At 37.9% G+C, this 22557-nt stretch overlaps 1 protein-coding gene across 10 annotated transcripts in view; it reads left to right on the forward strand.

Moving 5' to 3' along the window:
- The window catches only part of GRB14 (growth factor receptor bound protein 14), a 127011-nt gene that overhangs the window by 87256 nt on the left and 17198 nt on the right, over positions 1 to 22557 (forward strand). For 5 of the 10 annotated variants that reach the window (XM_067741710.1, XM_067741713.1, XM_067741711.1 and 2 more), the window contains 5 exons: positions 10768 to 10889; positions 12762 to 12836; positions 16825 to 16962; positions 21948 to 22058; positions 22250 to 22345. In XM_067741710.1, coding sequence (XP_067597811.1) covers positions 10768 to 10889; positions 12762 to 12836; positions 16825 to 16962; positions 21948 to 22058; positions 22250 to 22345 — 542 coding nt within the window. The remainder of the gene's footprint in view (positions 1 to 10767; positions 10890 to 12761; positions 12837 to 16824; positions 16963 to 21947; positions 22059 to 22249; positions 22346 to 22557) is intronic. The other 5 variants (XM_067741714.1, XM_067741718.1, XM_067741720.1 and 2 more) reach the window with 3 other exon arrangements.

The raw sequence follows: 22557 nt of genomic DNA on the forward strand, positions 1-22557 counted from the left end.
TTTGACCTATATTTCTGTTTTTGTGCCAGTACCATAGTGTCTTGATTACTGTAGCTTTGTAGTATAGTCTGAAGTCAGGGAGTCTGATTCCCCCAGCTCCATTTTTTTCCCTCAAGACTGCTTTGGCTATTTGGGGTCTTTTGTGTCTCCATACAAATTTTAAGATTTTTTGTCCTAGTTCTGTAAAAAATGCCATTGGTAATTTGATAGGGATTGCATTGAATCTGTAGATTGCTTTGGGTAATATAGTCATTTTCACAATATTGATTCTTCCAATCCAAGAACATGGTATATCTCTCCATCTGTTGTATCATCTTTAACCTCTTTCAACAGTGTCTTATAGTTTTCTGCATACATGTCTTTTGTGTCCTTAGGTAGGTTTATTCCTAGGTATTTTTTTCTTTTTGTTGCAGTGGTAAATGGGCGTGTTTCCTTAATTTCTCTTTCAGGTTTTTCCTCACTAGTGTATAGGAATGAAAGAGATTTCTGTGCATTAATTTTGTAGCCTGCAACTTTACCAAATTCATTGATTAGTTCTAGTAAGTTTCCTGGTGGCATCTTTAGGATTCTCTATGTATAGTATCATGTCATCTGCAAACAGTGACAGTTTTACTTCTTCTTTTCCATTTGTATTCCTTTTATTTCTTTTTATTCTCTGATTGCCATGGCTAGGACTTCCAAAACTATGTTGAATAATAGTGGTGAGAGTGGACATCCTTGTCTCTTTCCTGATCTTAGAGGAAATGCTTTCAGTTTTTCACCATTGAGAATGATGTTTGCTGTGGATTTGTCATATATGGCCTTTATTATGTTGAGGTAGGTTCCCTCTATGCCCACATTCTGGAGAGTTTTTATCATAAATGGGTGTTGAATTTTGTCAAAAGCTTTTTCTGCATCTATTGAGATGATCATATGGTTTTTATTCTTCAATTTGTTAATATGGTGTATCACATTGATTGATTTGCATATACCGAAGAATCCTTGTATCCCTGGGATAAATCCCACTTGATCATGGTGGATGATCCTTTTTTTTTTTTTTCGGTACTCGGGCTTCTCACTGTTGTGGCCTCTCCCATTGCGGAGCACAGGCTCTGGACGCGCAGGCTCAGCAGCCATGGCTCACAGGCCCAGCCGCTCCGCAGCACGTGGGATCTTCCCGGACCGGGGCACGAACCCGTGTCCCCTGCATCGGCAGGTGGACTCTCAACCACTGTGCCACCAGGGAAGCCCAATGATCCTTTTAATGCGTTGTTGGATTCTGTTTGCTAGTATTTTGTTGAGGATATTTGCATCTATATTCATCAGTGATATTGGTCTGTTATTTTATTTCTTTGTTGTATCTTTGTCTGGTTTTGGTATCAGGGTGATGGTGGCCTATAGAATGAGTTTGGGAATGTCCTTCCTCTGCAATTTTTTGGAAGAGTTTGGGAAGGATGGGTGTTAGTTCTTCTCTAAATGTTTCATAGAATTCACCTGTGAAGTCATCTGTCCTGGACTTTTGTTTGTTGGAAGATTTTTAATCACAGTTTCAATTTCATTAATTGTGATTGGTCTGTTCATATTTTCTATTCCTGGTTCAGTCTTGGAAGGTTATACCTTTCTAAGAATTTGTCCATTTCTTCCAGGTTGTCCATTTTATTGGCATAGACTTTCTTGTAGTAGTCTCTTAGAATGCTTTGTATTTTTGCTGTGTCTGTTTTAACTTCTTTTTCATTTCTAATTTTATTGATTTGAGTTCTCTCCCTCTTTTTCTTGATAAGTCTGCCTAATGGTTTATCGATTTTGATTATCTTCTCAAAGAACCAGCTTTTAGTTTTATTGATCTTTGCTATTGTTTTCTTTGTTTCTATTTCATTTATTTCCTCTCTGATCTTTATGATTTCTTTCCTTCTACTACCTTTGGGTTTTGTTTGTTCTTCTTTCTCTAGTTCCTTTAGGTGTAAGGTTAGATTGTTTGAGATTTTTCTTGTTTCTTGAGGTAGGCTTGTATTGCCATAAACTTTCCTCTTAGAACTGCTTTTGTTGCACCACATAGGTTTTGGATCATCGTGTTTTCATTGTCATTTGTCTCTAGGTATTTTTTGATTTCCTCTTTGATTTGTTCAGTGATCTCTTGGTTATTTAGTAAAGTACTGTTTAGCCTCTGTGTGTTTGTGTTTTTTACGTTTTTTCCCTGTAATTGATTTCTAATCTCATAGCGTTGTGGTCCGAAAAGATGCTTGATATGATTTCAGTTTTCTTAAATTTACTGAGCTTGATTTGTGACCCAAGATGTGATCTATACTGGAGAATGTTCCATGCACACTTGAGAAGAAAGTGTAATCTGCAGTTTTTGCATGGAATGTCCTAAAAATATCAATTAAATCTATCTAGTCTATTGTGTCATTTAAAACTTGTGTTTCCTTAGTAATTTTCTGTTTGGATGATCTGTCCATTGGTGTAAATGAGGTGTTAAAATCCTCCACTATTATTGCGTTACTGTCGATTTCCTCTTTTATACCTGTCAGCAGTTGCCTTATGTATTGAGGTGCTCCTATGTTGGGTGCATATATATTTATAATTGTTATATCTTCTTGGATTGATCCCTTGATCATTATGTAGTGTCCTTCCTTGTCTCTTGTAACATTAAAAGTCTATTTTATCTGATATGAGTATTACTACTCCAGCTTTCTTTTGATTTCCATTTGCATAGAATATCTTTTTCCATCCCCTCACTTTCAGTCTGTATGTGTCCCTCAATCTGAAGTGGGTCTCTTGTAGACAGCATATATATGGGTCTTGTTTTTGTATCCATTCAGCAAGCCTGTGTCTTTTGGTTGGAGCATTTAATTCATTCATGTTTAAGGTAATTATCGATATGTATGTTCCTATGACCATTTTCTTAATTGTTTGGGGTTTGTTTTTGTAGGTCCTTTTTTTCTCTTGTGTTTCCCACTTAGAGAAGTTCCTGTAGCATTTGTTGTAGAGCTGGTTTGGTGGTGCTGAATTCTCTTAGCTTTTGCTTGTCTGTAAAGCTTTTGATTTCTCCATTGAGTCTGAATGAGATCATTGCTGGGTAGAGTAATCTTTGTTGTAGGTTCTTCCCTTTCATCACTTTAAATATGTCATGCCACTCCCTTCTGGGTTGCAGAGTTTCTGCTGAGAAATCAGCTGGTAATCTTATGGGAGTTCTCTTGTATGTTATTTGTCATTTTTCCCTTGCTGCTTTTGATAATTTTTCTTTGTCTTTAATTTTTGGCAATTTGATTACTATGTGTCTTGGCATGTTTCTCCTTGGGTTTATCCTGTATGGGACTCTCTGTGCTTCCTGGACTTGGGTGGCTATTTCCTTTCCCATGTTAGGGAAGTTTTCGACTATAATCTCTTCAGATATTTTCTTGGGTCCTTTCTCTCTCTCTTCTCCTTCTGGGACCCCTGTCGTGCGAATATTGGTGTGTTTAATGTTGCCCCAGAGGTCTCTTAGGCTGTCTTCATTTCTTTTCATTCTTTTTTCTTTATTCTGTTCCGCAGCAGTGAATTCTACCATTCTGTCTTCCAGGTCACTTATCCATTCTTCTGCCTCAGTTATTCTGCGTTGATTCCTTCTACTGTATTTTTCATTTCAGTTATTGTATTGTTCATCTCTGTTTGTTTGTTCTTTAGTTCTTCTAGGTCTTTGTTAAACATATCTTGCATCTTCTTGATCTTTGCCTCCATTCTTTTTCTGAGGTCCTGGATCATCTTCACTATCATTATTCTTAATTCTTTTTCTGGAAAGTTGCCTATCTCCACTTCATTTAGTTGTTTTTCTGGTGTTGTATCTTGTTCCTTCATCTGGTACATAGCCCTCTGCCTTTTCATCTTGTCTATCTTTCTGTGAATGTGGTTTTTGTTCCACAGGCTGCAGGATTGTAGTTCTTCTTCCTTCTGCTGTCTGCCCTCTGGTGGATGAGGCTATATGTAAGAGGCTTGTGCCGGTTTCCTGATGGTGGTGGGTAGAGCTGGCTGTTGCTGTGGTGGGCAGAGCTCACTAAAATTTTAATCCGCTTGTCTGCTGATGGGTGGGGCTGGGTTCCCTCCCTTTGGTTTGTTTGGCCTGAGGCGACCCAACACTGGAGCCTACCTGGGATCTTTGTTGGGGCTAATGGCGGACTCTGGGAGGGCTCACGCCAAGGAGTACTTCCCAGAACTTCTGCTGCGAGTGTGCTTGTCCCCACGGTGAGACACAGCCACCCCCGCTTCTACAGGAGACCCTCCAACACTAGCAGGTAGGTCTGGTTCACTCTCCTGTTGGGTCACTGCTCTTTCCCCTGGGTCCCGATGTGCACACTACTTTGTGTGTGCCCTCCAAGAGTGGAGTCTCTGTTTCCCCCAGTCCTGTTGAAGTTCTGCAATCAAATCCCGCTAGCCTTCAGAGTCTGATTCTCTAGGAATTCCTCCTCCTGTTGCCGGATCTCCAGGTTGGGAAGCCTGACATGGGACTCAGAACCTTCACTCCAGTGGGTGGACTTCTGTGGTATAAGTGCTCTCCAGTTTGTGAGTCACCACCCAGCAGTTATGGGATTTTTATTTTATTGGGATTGCGCCCCTCCTCCCATCTTATTGTGGCTTCTCCTTTGTCTTTGGATATGGGGTATCTTTTCTGGTGAGTTCCAGTGTCTTCCTGTTGATGATTGTTCAGCAGTTAGTTGTGATTCCGGTGCTCTCTCAAGAGGGAGTGAGAGCACATCCTTGTACTCTGCCATCTTGAACCAGTCTCTCTTTGGGTTATTGTAGCATTAATCCTTTAACATAATGAGACTTGGTTGGGGGATGGTATTTATGACAGAACATCTAAATGGGGGTGGTGATATATAAATGTAAAAAAATTATTTAATATTTTCAAAAGCCAGATTCTATAATAAGTAAGTTGTATCTCCATTACGAGATGAGTATAAGAGGTGAAAACCTGTAGCTGCATTTGATCCTCTGGATTTTGATTTTTACATGTTTTCTGAATTTTCAACAGAATAGTGCCAGAAATCTTCTTTGAAGGAATGGGAAATATGTCTTTTGCTTTCCCACTTACTCTAGTTTTAGCCAGCTTTATTTGAAGACATTTTTCTGCTTAAGATTACCAGGCTATTTTCCTGATGCTAGTAATTGCATTATTGAAATATTTGGTGTTATAGTTCTATGAAATTTTCTGCAAATATTGTATCCCTTATTTTTTCATTGTAGATTGGTATGCTGGGCTTTATTTGTGTGTAGCCAACAAAACCCCAACTAGACTGCTGCTTTTTTTTGTGACTACACATATTACACTAGTTTTTTTGTGACACATTTGTCATAGCTGGTCAAATGCAGCTTGGTTTTTCCATTCTTTGTTTTATTTTCTTTTTTGATGTAATCCAAATTCAAATGATTTATGTTACTTTCATGTGAGGTTAAGATTGATAATAATTTGAAATATTGCCTGTTAAATTCTTTCCCCTTACACTCAAACTGTGGTGGTTTGTTTTCAATTAATTAGCAAATAGTTATCGAACACATTTCAAGATAAAAGAATTTGAGGCAATCAAATTTTGAGAACTGAGGAATGTGAAAGAGATGTGAGCTGATACAGAAAGAATGAGTAGGATATACACCGGGGATGCCCTTCCAGTGGGAACTGTAGTGAAGGCAGAGGCAGTGCTGTGCAGAGGAAGGAGCAGAGACTTGGGGTCAGACATGTGGCAGGCATTCAAACCCTGAGACGTTTGCTATCTGTAAAATGGAAATCGAATTTGCTCTTTAGGTTATCCTCTTAGTTTCCTAAGGCTGCTGTAACAAATTACTGCTAGCTTAAACCAATAGAAATGTCATCTTTTAACAGTTCTGGAGGTGAGAAGTCCAAAATTAATTTCACTGGGCTGAAATCAAGGTGTTGGCAGGGCCACACTCCTTCCAGGGGCTTTATGGGGAGGCTGTTCCTTTCCTCTTTCAGCTTCTGGTGGCTGCCATTATTCCTTGGCTTGTGGTTACATCACTTGAGTCTCTGCCTCTGTGGTCACATTGCCCTTTCCTCTTATTTCTCTGTCAGATCTCCTTCTGTCTCCTAAAAGCATACTTGTGTTTGGATTTAGGGCCAACCTTTGTAATCCTGGATAATCTCCTCATCTTAATATCTTTCAGTTAATGACACCTGGAAATGCTTTGCCATATAAGGTAACATTTAGATTCCAGAGATTAGGACCTGATGTCTTTGGGGCCATATTCAGCTTACTTCAGATACTATAAGAATTAAATACAGTAATGAAAAAGGTCTCAGATTGAGATATGCAGAGATGTAACTTCCTTTATTTTTATAACTTGAATTAATTTCTAACTCTGAGTCTCCTTGACCTCTTAATGGCAGACAGTTTAATCTTCTGTTACTGGTTTGCTTTATGGATTGTTATAGTCTTGTTGGGGTAAATAATCAATTCAGGTTATATAAATGAGTTACATACAGGTTTAAGATACACTCAGTTGAAGGTTAAGACCTAGTTTCACTCTTCCAACACTCTGGTGGGGCATTTAAGTCCCAGGAAGGGTATTTGTCTAACTTCTATCCAACTCTTCTCTTCGTGTTCTAGAAACTCTTATTTCTCTCAAGCTTATAGCCTGTATCATAAAGCCCCCTAAATTCATGGTCTTATTTTAGCCCTTCCACACTTCTTCTGGAGAACTTGGTTCTGCAGTGCTCTTTCCTCATACTTGGATGCTATGGACTCATCTTCCTCAGCATTGCACTTAGCTGTTGCTTTTCCGCCATGTTAGATGCAAGGCTTCTACTTGAGGGTAGAAGCCTCCTAAGGCTACTCTTCGGTGTGAACCACACACCACCATTAAACTTACCTGGGATTTTATTAGCAACAACTGCTCATCCTGAAAGGGTCCTAGTTCCAGAAGGGGCAGGATATAGGGTCACTGTGACCTAAACCATCCAGTTACTATCTAGCCTCCTCTCAGGCTCCACTCCACCCTTTCCTCCACTAACCCCTTAATTGCAGATCCTTTCCCAGAGGACAGAGGGTACATCCCTGTATGAGTCAGTGGAGGACTGGCTGGCCATTATTCTCCCCAAGTGATCATATTTGTCAAAGATTGATAAAGTCTAATTTGATGCTCAAAAGTAAAGAAAGTGCATCTCTGTCATTTTTTCCTCTCTGTATAGTTTATCTTCAGGGCAGAACATGTGCTGTGTCCTTAGTGGTAGAGATGGGTGATGGGTACAGTGAAACACAGGTTGGTAAAACAAATAAGCAGACATATTGCTTAATACCTTGCAATTTTCTCCCACTGTGGTTGCAATAAATACAGATACAGTACGTAGCACATAGTATATTTAATAATGTGAACCTATGCTTCATAAGGTTGAAAATATCAGTTGGGGTTGTGTGAGAAGTAAACAAAAGTAAGGATAATGAAGATTGTTAGGGATGCAACTTCCCACTTGATATCTCGGTGACTGCTGGATCTCCCTGCAAACTGCTTCTCTTACAGTCTTCTTAGCTCATTAATGGCAGTAGTCCTTCCAAATGCTTAAGCCAGGAATCTTGGTGTCTTCCTTCACTGCCCCCTGTCTTTCACTCCACATCCAATTTGTCAACAAATCCTGTTGGCTCTACCTTCAGAATACATACACACAGATTCTGTCTACTTCTTACATGCTGCCACTCTCATCCAGGCCACATCATCTCCCCTTGTTAATTGCAATATTCTGCTAGATGGTCTTCCTGTTTCTACCCTTAAGCCTTTTGAAATCAATTATCCACTCAGCATCCAGTGTGATCCAATGAAAACGTAAGTCAGCTCATAGTAGTCTTATGTTCAAAATGGATTCCTTTCCCTTGTGCCCTCCTTTTTCCCTCCTCCCTGATCCATTTTTCTCTGTAGTGTTTATTGCCACCTTTTAAGATTTACATGATTTATTGTCCCTGTCTTCCCATTAGAATTGAAGCTCCATGAGGCAATGACTTCTGTCTTGTTCACTACAAAATTCCAAGCCCCACAATGACTGTCTGACACATGGTAGGCCTTCAATAAATATTTGTCGAATGGACAGATGAATGAGTAAGTTAAAACTGCCAGACTATATGGATTTATCTCATAACAAGTAGGAAGTGGACAAGTGTTTGAGTGGGGGTCACATTGATACAAATGTTTTATGAGGTTTCCTGTGATATCAGGATCCAGGTTGGATTGGAAGAATGAGAAAGACAGAGGTTTGGAGATTATTTAGGAAAAAGTGAAGGTCTAAATGGGAATGGTGATAGTGGGAGTGGGTTGGGGGTTGTTGGGTGTGTGAGAGACACTCAGACAAAGAGTCTGATATCTGGGGTAACAACTGGAGGATATTGGAGTGGACATAGAGAAAGTTGTAATGGACATTGGAAAATTTAGGAAAAAGCAGTTTGAGAGAGAAAAAGGAAGATACTTTGTTTCATTTTTTTACATTTTTTACAAATTTTGGTAGAATGCATGTAACATAAAATTTACCATTTCATTCATTTTAAGGGTAAAGCTCACTGGCATTATGTACATTTATTTATATTTATATTGTTGTACAACCATCACCCCCATCCACCTCTAGAACATTTTTATCTTCTCATACTGAAACCCTGAACCCATTAAACAATAACTCCTCATTCTTCCCACACCCTGGTCCTTGACAACCACCATTCTACTTTGTGTCTCTGTGAATTTGTCTGCTCTAGGTACCTCATGTAAATGGAATCATATAATGTTTTTTCTTTTGTGTCTGTCTTATTTTACATAGTGTAATATCTTTAAGGTTCATCCATGTTGTAACATGTGTCAGAATATCATTCCTTTTTAAGGCTAAATATTCCACTGATGTCTTTACTACATTTTGTTTATCCATTCATTTGTTGATGGACATTAGGATGTTTTTACTTTCTGGCTATTGTGAATGATGCTACAATGGACATTGATGTACAAGTATCTGTTCCAGTGCCTGCTTTCACTTCTTTTGGTTATGAACTCAGAAGTGGAATTGCTGGAATTGTTTAATATTTGGAGGGACCACCATACTGAACTTTGGTTTTAGACAGATTATGTTTGAAGTGGTGGAAAGTCTAGCAGTTAGGATTGGAGTGCTAGTGAAAGCAACTGTAGCTGGAGATTTCACTTCAGGGAACTTGACAGACATAATGGCTGAGGAGGGGAGAGTTAATTAGTTGAGAGAAGAGAAAAAAAAAGAGTCCAGCCAAGGACTGCATCTTAGGTGGGAGAAGGAGCTACCAGAGCTAGTCAATGAGACTGAAAAAGAGCAATCTGAATTAGGAACAGAACCCGGGAGTGCTGATACACACTTAGCTCCAACTCATTCTTATTCATATATTCATTCAGCACTCTTACAAGAACTCCCTTTCAGATGAATAAGCTTCTATTTAAGTGTGACATTACTTTCAAGGGTTTGGGTGCTGCAGGTCACAGATTACTCCTGAGTGTTGAATTTCTGAGACATAGGTACTTTTCAAAAAGGTCCTAGAAGCACCTAAAAAAGCAGGGGATTTCTATATTTCTTGTTTGGCTGTTCTCCATTTCTTATTTTGCATTAATAATTTCACAGTCACTTTTCTTTAACCTTTTATTGAAGTATGACATACCTTAACATAAGTGAACAAAGGTGGACAACTTGGTGAATTCTCAGATATTGTTTCTACCTGAGTATCCAACACCCAGATTAAAAAACAGAATATTTCTCACCCCCAGTGGTTCCCTCATGCCCCTGCTCAGTCACCCACTATCCCTATTATCTTGATTTCTAACACCATAGATTTATTGTATCTGTGTTGAACTTATATAAGTGGAATCATGTAGTATGTACTCTTTGTGTCTGACTTCTTTCATTTAGTATTATGTTTGTGGAATTCATCCATGAAGTTGTGTTTTACTGTAGTATATATTCCATTGTGTCCTTTACACAGTTTATATATTCATTCTCACGTTGATAGGCATTTGGGTAGTTTCCAGTTTGGGGCTATTATGAATAGTACCGCTATGAACATCACAGTTTCTTACTAAAATAGGAAATCTGCATGGTATGTTCACCTCTTTAAAGTTGCCATTGCTTTTTTCATTTAAGTGCCTTTCCTCCTAAGTGCCTTCCCACCCTGCCTAATTATCTTCATTGGTAATACAAACTACATTTGCCTGAACACTAGTTTTGAAAGTAAAAAGTGCCACAAGAAATCAGGTTTCTTAAAAAATTGTATGTCCTTGCATTAAAATTTTCTTTTTAAAGCATTTATTTCAGTTTTTCTCAACTATCCAGATTATGTGTCTTAAACGCATAGTGAACCTGTCAAATTTTTTCAGCTCTTAATGGGATGAATTGTTCAACCTTGAGGCAAATATTTTAATTTTGGCACCATGATGAGTCGGAGAAAAAGAATCGTTCCCATATTCTTAATGCAGTTTTGTTATCAAACTTATAATTTACATAGCAATAAAAGGAGACTGAGAATTAGTAAAAAGTGCATTGTGATATTTTATGTCATTTTTCTCTTCGGGTTACAATCTGCTTTGGTATAAAAATCAACATTACTAATTCAACATTAATGAAAATTTTATCAATCTGATTATTCCAGAATTGAGTTGAAATTTTCTATGTTTAATAAAGATACGTACATAATATATTTTATATATTTGTATGGATATATACGTCCCTATGTTTATTTGTCTACCTACCTGTCTATCTTTCTATCCATCCATCCATCCATCTATCTGTTGACATGCTCACTGGAACATTCTTTACAGAAAGAACAATAGAAGACCACGAGCTGGTGATTGAAGTGCTATCTAACTGGGGAATGGAAGAAGAAAATAAGCTATACTTTAGAAAAAATTATGCCAAATATGAATTCTTTAAAAACCCAATGGTAAGTGAAATCCCTATTAATAGTTATAGAAAATGAATGAGTTTAGTTAAATTTTATTTTATTTTATGTGAAGAAAAATATCACTATGGATAAAATACAAGTCCCTATTTGGTAAACTGTAGGTAAGAATTCTGGCCCTTTAAAATTATAGTCACACTTCTTCTTACTCTAACAATGATTAGCCAACATCATCACAGAAGTTCATATACATGGTTTTGGGGAACTACTGCTTCTTTTCTTGCTTTTTAAGAAAAAAAACTACATTTGATTTGGAGAATTATTAGATATCTCCAAGCAGGTTCCAAAATATTATGGTTTAACTCTTTTCACAGAATTTAGGAAATTAAATAAGAAAAATTCTAAAGGAAAAACAGATTGATGTTTGTTGGGAGTGTTGAAACTTAGCCAGAAGTTTAGATTGACATGCATCTTGCTGTTCCAAACTATTTTGTTTTCAGTGCAATAATTGAGCTAAGTAGAAATGAGATAAAGACCAGTGCATTATCTAGTAACTAGTAAATACTACTTTCATTGTAGTTCTTTTTAAAAGAAAGTAAATGTATGTCACATTCTAATGAAGACTAGTGATCTAGAGAAGTCAGAATAGCCTCTGGGCTCATTATTTTAAATTGTTTTTGACGCTGCAGCTGTAGCATATTTTTACACTAAGTTTTGGATAATTGGATTGAAATGATACTTTATGAAAAATATCTGATACACACCATAATAGAATATTTTCAAACCCTGAAAGACCTCTTACTCTCTCTTTTATTTGAACTTATTAATAGAAACATAGTGGGATGATCTTTGATAAAGAAAATACGAGTCCTAATAAAAATTAAATAGAATTAGAATTAGAAAGGAAACTGTTTTCTTATTATGAATCTTTATTAAAAGCAAGAATTTAAAAGTCATAGTTAAAGACATAGGGTTTAGTGCTCATTTTTAGTTGTTTTTTTTTTTAAATATACAAGGCTATAGATTCATTTTGTAGACTTAGAGTAGTGGTTCTCAACTGGGGGGTGATGTGGTAATGTCTGGAGACATTTTTGGTTGTCATACTGGGGGGATGGGGGTGCTGCTAGTGGGTGGAGGCCAGGAATGCTCTAAACGTCCTGCAATGCACAGGACAGTCCCCCCAACACAGCATTATTAGACCAACATTAATAGAACTACGCTTCAAAAGCCCTGTCCTAAAGGAAGTATAGTGGCATACATTTTCCTAAACTTGCCTGATCATAAAAACTCCCTGGGGAAGGGGATAGTGGTTGTTAAAAATACAGGATCCAGGTCCTACCCTGACCTACTGAATCAGACACTCCAGGAAAGAGGCCTCGGAATTCCTATTTTTAAACAGCTTTCCTGGGTGAATTTTATGATTAAACAGGTTTGGAAAGATAGTGGGTGGACAAGACTGTCATTTTAGCTCCCTGGCCCTCTAGTTTAACTCCTTGTTCCTCTACTCTATGGGCTGTGACCTTGGGTATATATATATCCTTTACTTCTATGAGCCTTGACTTTATAAAATGGAGCTGATAGTCCTTCAGTACCTGCTAGAGTGGTTGCAGGACTCAGGGAAGACATATGGGAGCTAGCACACTGTCAGCCTGAGGGCAGTGTTTGTAACTGGAGGTACATGGATCTCTGTGTATCAGCACCATCTGAGGGTGTTTGGCTAGTCTTCGGGCCCTGCTCCTACCTTCTCATTAAGATACCTGCGGGTAGAGTCAGGGACTGGCATTTTTAAAAGTGCTTTGGGTGAATTTTCAACACACTGATTTAAAGAGCTTTTGCTTTAGATGACTGTGTTGGTCATAGTTCAATCTTTTCTGGCATGGCTTTGGGATAATATAACATGTATCTTTTCGTCAGTATTTTTTTCCAGAGCATATGGTGTCTTTTGCAACTGAAACCAATGGTGAAATATCCCCCACACAGATTTTGCAGGTAAAATATATATTTTCATTAAAATATGTAAGTACTAAATAATGAAGGGAAACTGTAAGGTCCTTATTTATTTATTTTTCTAATTTTATAAGTAGATATACTCACTTATCTTGCATTTCCATGCCTTTTTTTTTTTTTACTTCATGAGAGTTGACAATATTCTTTTTTTAAATTGAAGTATAGTTGATTTACAATGTTGTGTTAGTTTCAGGTGTACTGCAAAGTGATAAAGTTATACACACATATAGAGTTATTTTTTTTTCAGATTCTTTTCCCTTATAGGTTATTACAAAATATTGAGTATAGTTGTCTTAGCTATACAGTAGGTCCTTGTTGGTTATCTATTTTATATACAGTAGTATGTATATATTAGTCCCAAACTCTTAATTTATCCTCCCCCTTCCCCTTTGGTAACTATAAGTTTGTTTTCTATGTCTGTGGGTCTATTTCTGTTTTGTATATAAGTTCATTTGTATTTTTTTTCCTTTGATTCTAATATAAGCGATATCATATGATATTTGTCTTTCTCTGTCTGGCTTACTTCACTTAGTAGGATAATCTCTAGGTCCATCCATGTTGCTGAAAATGGAATTATTTCATTCATTTTTTATGGCTAAATAATATTCCATTGTATAAATATACTACATCTTCTTTATCCATTCATCTGTCAGTGGACATTTAGGTTGCTTCCATGTCTTGGCTATTGTAAATAGTGCCGCAATGAACACTGGGGTGCATGTGTCTTTTCCAGTTATGTTTTTCTCCGGATATATGCCCAGGAATGGGATTGCAGGATCATATGGTAGCTCTATTTTTAGTTTTCTGAGGAACCTCCATACTGTTCTCTATAGTGGCTGCACCAATTTACATTCCCACCAACAGTGTAGGAGGGTTCCTTTTTCTCCACACCCTCTCCAGCATCTATTATTTGTAGACTTTTTGATGATGGCCATTCTAACCAGTGTGAGGTGGTTAGGATAATTGGATTGAAATGATACTTTATGAAAAATATCTGATACACACCATAATAGAATGAGCTACCTCATTGTAGCTTTGATTTTCATTTCTCTAATAATTAGTGATGTTGATTGAGCATCTTTTCATGTGCCATCTGTATGTCTTCTTTGGAGAAATGTCTATTTAGTGAGGTCCGTATTTATACATGTTCAGATTTTGGATGGTATGCCTTGAGTGGTTAATTTTTGCTGGAGATAAGGTTGGAAAAGAGAAGAAGAGGAAAGAAAAGAAAAGAGCACAATCTAGATAAAGAATTCTGTAAATCAATAAAGACCCCTAACTACATTATTCTTCCCAGTTTTGAACAACTGTCAAAGGATTTTAAGCATTTAAAAAATGTGTATCATGAAAGGAAACTGGCAGAATTTTGCTCTGTGATGTATTTAAAGATTGTTAGTCTTCGAAAAATCAAAATTTCCAGTAAATTATAGACATTTTACCAACATATATTTAGTGTTAACTTTTATAATAAATGCTCTCAATCCTATTTATGATAAAATATTTAGCAATTAAATGAAATATTATCTATGATGGAAACACTTGATTGAAACATGAAATAGCTGAATTAAGAATACTAGTTATGGGTTTCCCTGGTGGCGCAGTGGTTGGGAGTCCGCCTACCGATGCAGGGGACACGGGTTCGTGCCCCGGTCTGGGAGGATCCCACATGCCGCGGAGCGGCTGGGCGCGTGAGCCATGGCCGCTGAGCCTGCGCGTCCGGAGCCTGTGCTCTGCAACGGAAGAGGCCACAACAGTGAGAGGCCCGCGTACCGCAAAAAAAACTAGTTATTTAATTTAAAACTTCCTTAGTTTTGCATCTATTGAGCTCATTTCTTACAAACTGGCAATGGCTGTAGGCTGTAATTTTCTTAAGACATTTTCATTACAATAAAAATTTTCAGTTATTTTATTTTTGATACTATACTTGTTAACAGGTTAATGGTGAGCAATGTCTTTATAATGGTTGCTGTTTGGTCTAAACCCCAGGCCTCCCCGAACCCACTCAATAGTCTCTGATCTTTAATGAAGAAAACTTTTAATAGTTCCAGTATAGATATTACTTTAAATATGTTGGTATTTGAATATACTGGTAAATATATTGGGTATCACAAATTTGTTTTCTATGGGCTTTTTATTTGTAATAGGTTATATTTCATTTTTTGCTTCAGAATATTTTAGAACTATGATTAGCCTCAGGATTTCTCTAAAAGCTACTTATATGCTACTAGGCTGTCACAGACACCCTGTAGAATGTTAGGGTGAATGGCAGCAGCGGCAGTGCCCCAGCACCCCTAGCTCTCACGCCTGTTTATACTTTGCCTTTGGATTATGACAGGGCGGTGGATTGGAGTTTTTCTTCTGCCTCCTTTCCCAAATTCTCCTATAATTTAGTTATATTACTTTAATGTTAAATTATAAAAACAAGAAAAGTCATAGCTTTGGAATCAGATAGTCCTGCACGTGCCCCTGACCTCTCTCTCCACTGAGGCAATGTTTCCACTTTTTAAAACGTTCCTTCTTTTTCTAGTGTGACCTCTATGACTCCCTTTTTAAAATTTAATTGGTTTGGTTTAATAACTTGGAAAGCACTCAAACTAAAAAACCTACTTGCCTGCTTTGCATGTCAATTAATTAATATCTGTGGCTCATTAAATTAAAAGTTTTTTTATTAATTTACTTAAAAAACATTATCTACTCTCAGCATTTCCCCGAATAGCCTTTTAAAACTATGTTACGCTGTTTTAGCTAATATTTTCTCTTAGTTTCAGTTTTAACATTTTGCATTCGTTTATTCATAGGGATTTCCATTTCCTTCTTTTAGTGAGACACTAATGCGTTTCCACTGTCTTATTAAGGATGCTGAGCACAGCCACTCAGAGCTATTCCTTTTCATTCTCAATTTCCTGACCAACACATGCCTGCTGTCTCAGTTAATTATCACTGGGTAACAAACTATTCGAAATCTTAATGGCTTAAGTACCCACTCATATTTTGTCAACAGTTTTGTAGGTTGGTATTTGGGAAGGGTTTAGCTGGATGGGTCTCTGAGGCAGATTGACTCCCAAAGGGATTGTGGATCCGCTTCTTCTGAGATAGCTTTTCACTACATGTGTCTGGTACTCCTTGGCCCCTCTCTCTCTCTCTCCACATGGTGTGTCATTTTCCAAGACTTTTCCAGTTGCGTTGTGCTTCTCACCACATAGCCATCTCAGGGTAGTCACGTTTCTTATATGAAAGTTAGCTTCCAAGAGTTAAGGAGTGGAAGCCATCAGGCTAGTTAAGGGACTACAGTTAGAACGGCAGCCTGTTCCTCCCGCCATATCCTATTGGTCAGAGCAGTCACAAGCCTTGCCCAGATTCAAAGGGCTGGAGAAACTTCACCTCTTGGTTCAGTGGCAGGATCACATTTGCAGAAGAGCATGTGGAATGAAAGATATTGTTGCAGTTCTCTTTGGAAAACACAACCTGCCCATACCCACCCACACCTTAGAACCATAGAGGACAAAGACATTGTTTACTTTACCTTCATCGAGGAGGTGAACTTGGCTCAATTTCTTTAATAATTGAATAATGGAAGTCCAGATCATGGTCTTACATATACCATAATGAAGTTGAAGTTGATAGGTCAATCTATAATCTCAAGGAAAATCATAGACAGGGATGAAAAGTATCAGGACTTAACTCTGTAGACAAAGTTCAGCTTTTCAAATGGACATTCAAATAGCTTGTAATTTTGGTGTTTGACTAAGTACTGATCACTTAGAATATATATTTCGTGAGCATATTTTCATTTGGAACTTGCCTCAGGTTTTCACAAGACTGATTTATTTTCTGTTATATATATCGCTATTTCTGTAATGGTGTATAAGTGGTATCAATGCTGTTTGATTTTGCACGTTTCTATTTGAAATATAAAACTACAATATCATTGATTCAGAAACTCTATGAAAGTATCTGATTTTTCTTCCAGATGTTTCTGAGTTCAAGCACATATCCTGAAATCCATGGCTTCTTACATGCAAAAGAACAGGGAAAGAAGTCCTGGAAAAAGATTTACTTCCTTTTAAGAAGATCCGGTTTATATTTTTCTACTAAAGGGACATCAAAGGTAAATTGGAATATCAGTGATGTGCTATGAATTATATGGAAGTTGTAAGTTAAAATGGGTTTTACTTTGTTTTATTCATTATCTTATTGCATGATGTCAATAGTTGGTAATTTTTTTTAGATTCCAAACATTTGCCATAATCTATTTAAAAACTAATTATTCAGCTTTATTTCCCACTAGTTTCAATACACATCCTTTGATACCGTCTGGATGCTCTTGTTTCAGTACCACATTCCTTGCCCATTTCTCCCCCACTCTGAATCTACCCCCATTCTCCTTATCAAGGCTGGGATTTTGAAGCCCAACAGAGTTCACATCTTTTCTTTTTACCCAGGTCATACTACTGACCTTGCCCACCTCTGAACTTCTGTTGATGCAGTTAGTAACACTCAGCTGAGTCTGTAACTGCTTATTAGTTCCTTTGTGTGTGTTAGTTTTGTCTCCTCACCTAGATGATGAATTCCTAGAGGAAGTTATCATGTTATGATCAGCGGTGGATGTATGTGTGTGCTTGCTTATGTATACCTATGTATACAGTTACGTAGACATTCCTGTGCAGATGTTCATACACACATACATAATCACTTATGAATGTGATTCCCTTAGCACTAGCACGATGTAATCTGTTTCTATGTAGTCTAGTTGTTGCCTACTATGCCATATGCCTGTGTTTTATGTCTTGACATTTTATGCAATGCATTGATTCCCTTCAAGTAAAACTACTTTTGAGAGTGTTCATGAGAGTTTAATTCTATGTTCATGCATCTGTTCTGTCAGTGACAACACTGTTGCTTCTTTATGGGTAATCTGTCATTTTTCTTTGGCTCTTTTTCAAATTTTATTATCATCATTGGTATTTAGTCATTTTCCTGCCATATTTCTAGGTATGTTCAAATATATTCTGCTATACATACCTTGCTTGATTCTTAACATGCACATTCAATCTTCAAATTCATATTTTTCTTTTATGCTGAAAATGTTCATTATTTATCTCTCATTCTCAATATTTGATCCTTTAAATTTTTAGTAGGATTTTCTGTCTTGGCTAGTCATGGCCCTAGGTGTCCCTTTGCTTGTGGCTGCCTAACTCCAGTCTCTGCCTGTGTCTTCACACAGCCTTCTCCTTTCTCTGTGTGTCTCTGATAAGGACACTTGTCATGGATTTAGAGCCCACCCAGATAATCTAGGAAGATGTCATCTCTAGATCCTTAGCTTAATTACATCTGCAAAGGCCCCTTTGCAAAACAGATCACATTCACAGTTTCTTCAGGTTAGGACATGGACAGATCTTTTAATTTTGAGTGAGAGAGTGAAATGATCATGTTGTAAGATGAACATGGCCACAGGGAGCTTAAAAAATCAACTAGAGAGACAGAGAAACGGAGAGGGGAAGGGAGCAGGGGAGGCAGGGGGAAAGGGATAAGTGGGCAGGAAGGGAGAGAGATTGATTGATTGAGTTGAGGCACAGATGCTAATTAGTGCTAACTAGATGATCATTTCAGTAAGCAAGGGTGGAGGCAATGGGATCTAACCTAGGATGAGCAGTGGAGAGAGAAGGGGATGGATGTAAGATTAAATGACAAATGGTCAGATTTTGTTAACTGGTTGATATGAAAGAAGAGGAAGCACTTAATGTTCTTAGAGAAAGACTTAAGGAAAATAAAGAAATAGAAAATGATAGAATAGGGCTTCCCTGGTGGCACAGTGGTTGAGAGACCTCCTGTCGATGCAGGGGACATGGGTTCGTGCCCCGGTCTGGGAAGATCCCACATGCCGCAGAGCGGCTGGGCCCATGAGCCATGGCCGCTGAGCCTGCGTGTCCGGAGCCTGTGCTCCACAATGGGAGAGGCCACAACAGTGAGAGGCCCATGTACCGCAAAAAAAAAAAAAAAAAAAAAAAAAAGATAGAATAAACAGGAATAGGAGATTTGAAGAAATCAAATCTTAGAAGAAAGATACTGATCTTAGTTCTAGATATATTGTGTTGATGGTGAGGTATCCAAATGGAAATGCCCAGAACACAGCTAATGATAGAGACTAGATATTTGGGCAGTGGTATGGAGATATGGAGTTGCAAAGGAGTGATACTTCCCATATTTTCCCCAACTGTTCTTACATAGTTTCCTCCCTTCCCTGATACACAGTTTTCCTTTGCTGCTATTCACATGTGTGTGCACACACATGTGCAAGTGTGTGTATGTGTGTTTTAGGTTTAAGTGGTGGAATACTTCATGGAAAAGGCCTCTACTTATTTAGTAATCCATTCCTTTACAGAAATCTTTTATTTTTAAGTATATATAGTTTGACTACTAGTGTTCTATCATATAGAAGCATTTAATTTTTCTTGAGGATTTAAACCTAGTTTTCAAATTGTTATATTACAGATAATGTTAGGATGAATAATTACCCATTTTTGTAATTAAGGTTTTAGACTTTTTCTTAACCTTTGTAATGAAGTTTCTCTTTTCCCAGTTTTCCTCATGTATGAAGTAATATACGAAGGTGGTTTTAAACAAATGTGTGCTGGATCATCTTTTTACTTTTAGCATCAGAGAAAAGTGGCTTCTAAATCCAGTAATCACATTTCTTTGACTGTCTTCCCAGTGATTCTTCACTGGAAGATATGACAATATCGCCTTAATTCCTGATTTCCTAATTCTTTAACAGGTTTCGCATGAAAATCCACAGCCCATTGTCTTTTTACTTCACCCTCCACCTCCTTTCCTTTCCCACCTATTATATAACAAAACAGCTCCTATTCCATCTACTGAAGCGATACTCTTATCCTTGCAGTAGTCCCCCCTTGGCTGGGCAACATTATAGGCATCAAACCTCTGTTCTCAGGTCATACCTCAGCTCTCCTCAACATGGTGTCTAACTTTGCTGTGCATCGTACATAATAGTGTTCTCTCTAGCCTGTGCTGAATGAGCATGTGTTCCATAGTCTATATATATGAAAATGATTATACGTTCCCCCTTAAAAACGAAATTCAAGATATTAGATAAACTCAAGGATTATGACCTTTATAAAAATCATATAGGTTATCTAATGTCTAATATGACATTTCTACCTGGCAAAGTGACCATTTCCTGCCCTTTTTCTATGAGAAGTGTCTTGATTTATTTTACTTTCTAAAGATGTAGGCTGCATGGGAGTTAGATAAACACTTACACAAGCCTTGGAGGTGTGGCTATGACTTACAGAGAAACATCTAAGTACCCTGCTCTCCAACTTCCCCCTTATATACACGTTTGCATGCTTACCTTTCGCTAACCGTGCCAGCTCAGCCTTAGTCTTGTACTGTCATAAGCTTTGATGTGTCTGCAGTAATGGAACAAAAATTAGTCAAGAGAAGAAACTCATCATGTCTCTTATGTCCTTCCAGTATTTCTTAAGCTGCCTTTTTCTCACGTCCAAATGACTCAGCTACATTGACTTCTACAGTATCAGTGGGCAGGGATGGTTTTATTCCATCTTCATAGAAATCAGACATTTTTACTAGCAAATCAGTTTCTATCAAGGAATAAAGTTTTAAAGGCCTTGCCAACAAGAGTACTTTTCTCCCTTCTCCTCCCTTGTTCCAAGGGCCCTAGGCTGGGTCTCTTTTTTTTTTTTTTGCGGTATGTGGGCCTCTCTCTGTTGCGGCTGACTCCGGACGCGCAGGCCCAACGGCCATGGCTCACAGGCCCAGCCGCTCCGCGGCACGTGGGATCCTCCCGGACTGGGGCACGAACCCGTGTCCCCTGCATTGGCAGGCGGACCCTCAACCACTGTGCCACCAGGGAAGCCCTGGGTCTCTTAACAATTTTCTTTTCTGCCTCATTCTCCCATGGAGTTGGGAGCTTTAGTCATCCATTGGATCAAAATGCCTAAAGAACAGTGACACACAGAGAAACAGTTGCATACACAGAAGCTCTTGCTCTACTAATCATCACTGATGGAATAGCCAGCCTACTGGCCAATGACTGAAATTTTTTTGGATTTGGATTTGAATGGGTTGCTCAAATTGCTGAATGTTCTGCTTTATCTTTTTGTTTTAAGAGCACTGCTTCTCAGATTTCAGTGCATGTGCATAACCTGGGTTCTTGTTAAAATGCAGATTTTGATTTTGAATCAGCAGATCTGGAGTGGGCCCTGAGATTTTGCATTTCTAATAAGCTCCCAGGTGATGCTGATACTGCTGGTCTGGGACCACACGACTAGTAGCAAGGTTTTAAAGAACCAATGCGTTGTGGTCAGTTTTGATTACACATTCAACCCCAGAATTAAGCATTTCTCCAAGTTATTAACCTATCACAGAATAATATGACCCAGTGATTTCCCATGACCAGCTCTAAATCTTATGGGTTTCCCAGAGAAGAAATAGCCCTTCATGATTCCACCTTGCCTTGAAAATCAGACACATTCCATTGCCAGGTAATTTCCCTGAATTTATCTGTACAGGCTTCCTTCCTTTTGTAAAGGAAGGTGGTCATGCCGCCTGTTTCATTGCTTGCTGTGGTATGTGAGGCAGTACACAAACATGAGGGACGATCATTTCTCAGTGAAGCAGGAATCATCATCTGGTTTTTTTTTTTTTTCCTTTAGCTGCTATAGAAGCTCAAACCAACCTTCTTCCCTTTGTGGAACTACCATTATTTAAAACCCAAATAAGAAAACATTTTCAAAAGCCATGCTTTGCTCTCTTCTCTCCCTCAGATTCCTTGAAGTGGTGGTTAAAGCAACTAATCTTAAAATAGGAAGATATATTTTTTTGTATATTGGAAATTAAATTATAAACAAATCACTACTTCTCAAATTAAATAATCTCATATCCAGCTCCTGGTTATTTAAGGATATAGTGACTTAGTTTTCCTTTCCTTTTGTATCTGTGACATTTTTTGGAATAATTTTTGCCAAGGTATAAGTTATGTAACATAATAGAAATACAAACGGTAGTGTAAAAATATGTATCCATTTCAACATACATATATATTTTTTTAAGGAACCACGGCATTTGCAGTTTTTCAGCGAATTTGGCAATAGTGATATTTATGTGTCACTGGCAGGCAAAAAAAAACATGGAGCACCGACTAACTATGGATTCTGCTTTAAGGTACAGGCTTAATATTTTGCTAGATGAATAAAGCAAGCCTCAGCCTTTTAGGTAAGCTTGAGTTTCTTTTAATTTCTTTTAAAAAGAGACAGCTTTCTCTTATATATAGGAGAATTTTAGTGGCTTTTATTTCAACAGGTGTTACCTTCAAGATATGCATTAACGATAAACAATGTGCTGTGGCCTTCTAGCCTAACAAAGCAGGAGGGCCTCGAGACCTGAAAATGCTCTGTGCAGAAGAAGAGCAGAGTAGGACGTGCTGGGTGACCGCGATTAGATTGTTTAAGGTAATCTCACTGCAGGTGTGAATTTCTATTAAACACTGGGAGTACCATCAAAGTTTGAAAATACCTATATTTCAAAATTCAGAAGACTCACTATGAATGCACGTGGGTATGTGGGGAAGAAGAAAAATAACTACCACCAAATGCGTGTATTTTATTTTTTATCTGAAAGATAAACATTTCCAGAGTAGAGTGCAATAACCTAATACATTTAT

The sequence above is a fragment of the Pseudorca crassidens genome, chromosome 6 (genome assembly GCF_039906515.1).
Source record: "Pseudorca crassidens isolate mPseCra1 chromosome 6, mPseCra1.hap1, whole genome shotgun sequence".
NCBI lineage: Eukaryota > Metazoa > Chordata > Mammalia > Artiodactyla > Delphinidae > Pseudorca > Pseudorca crassidens.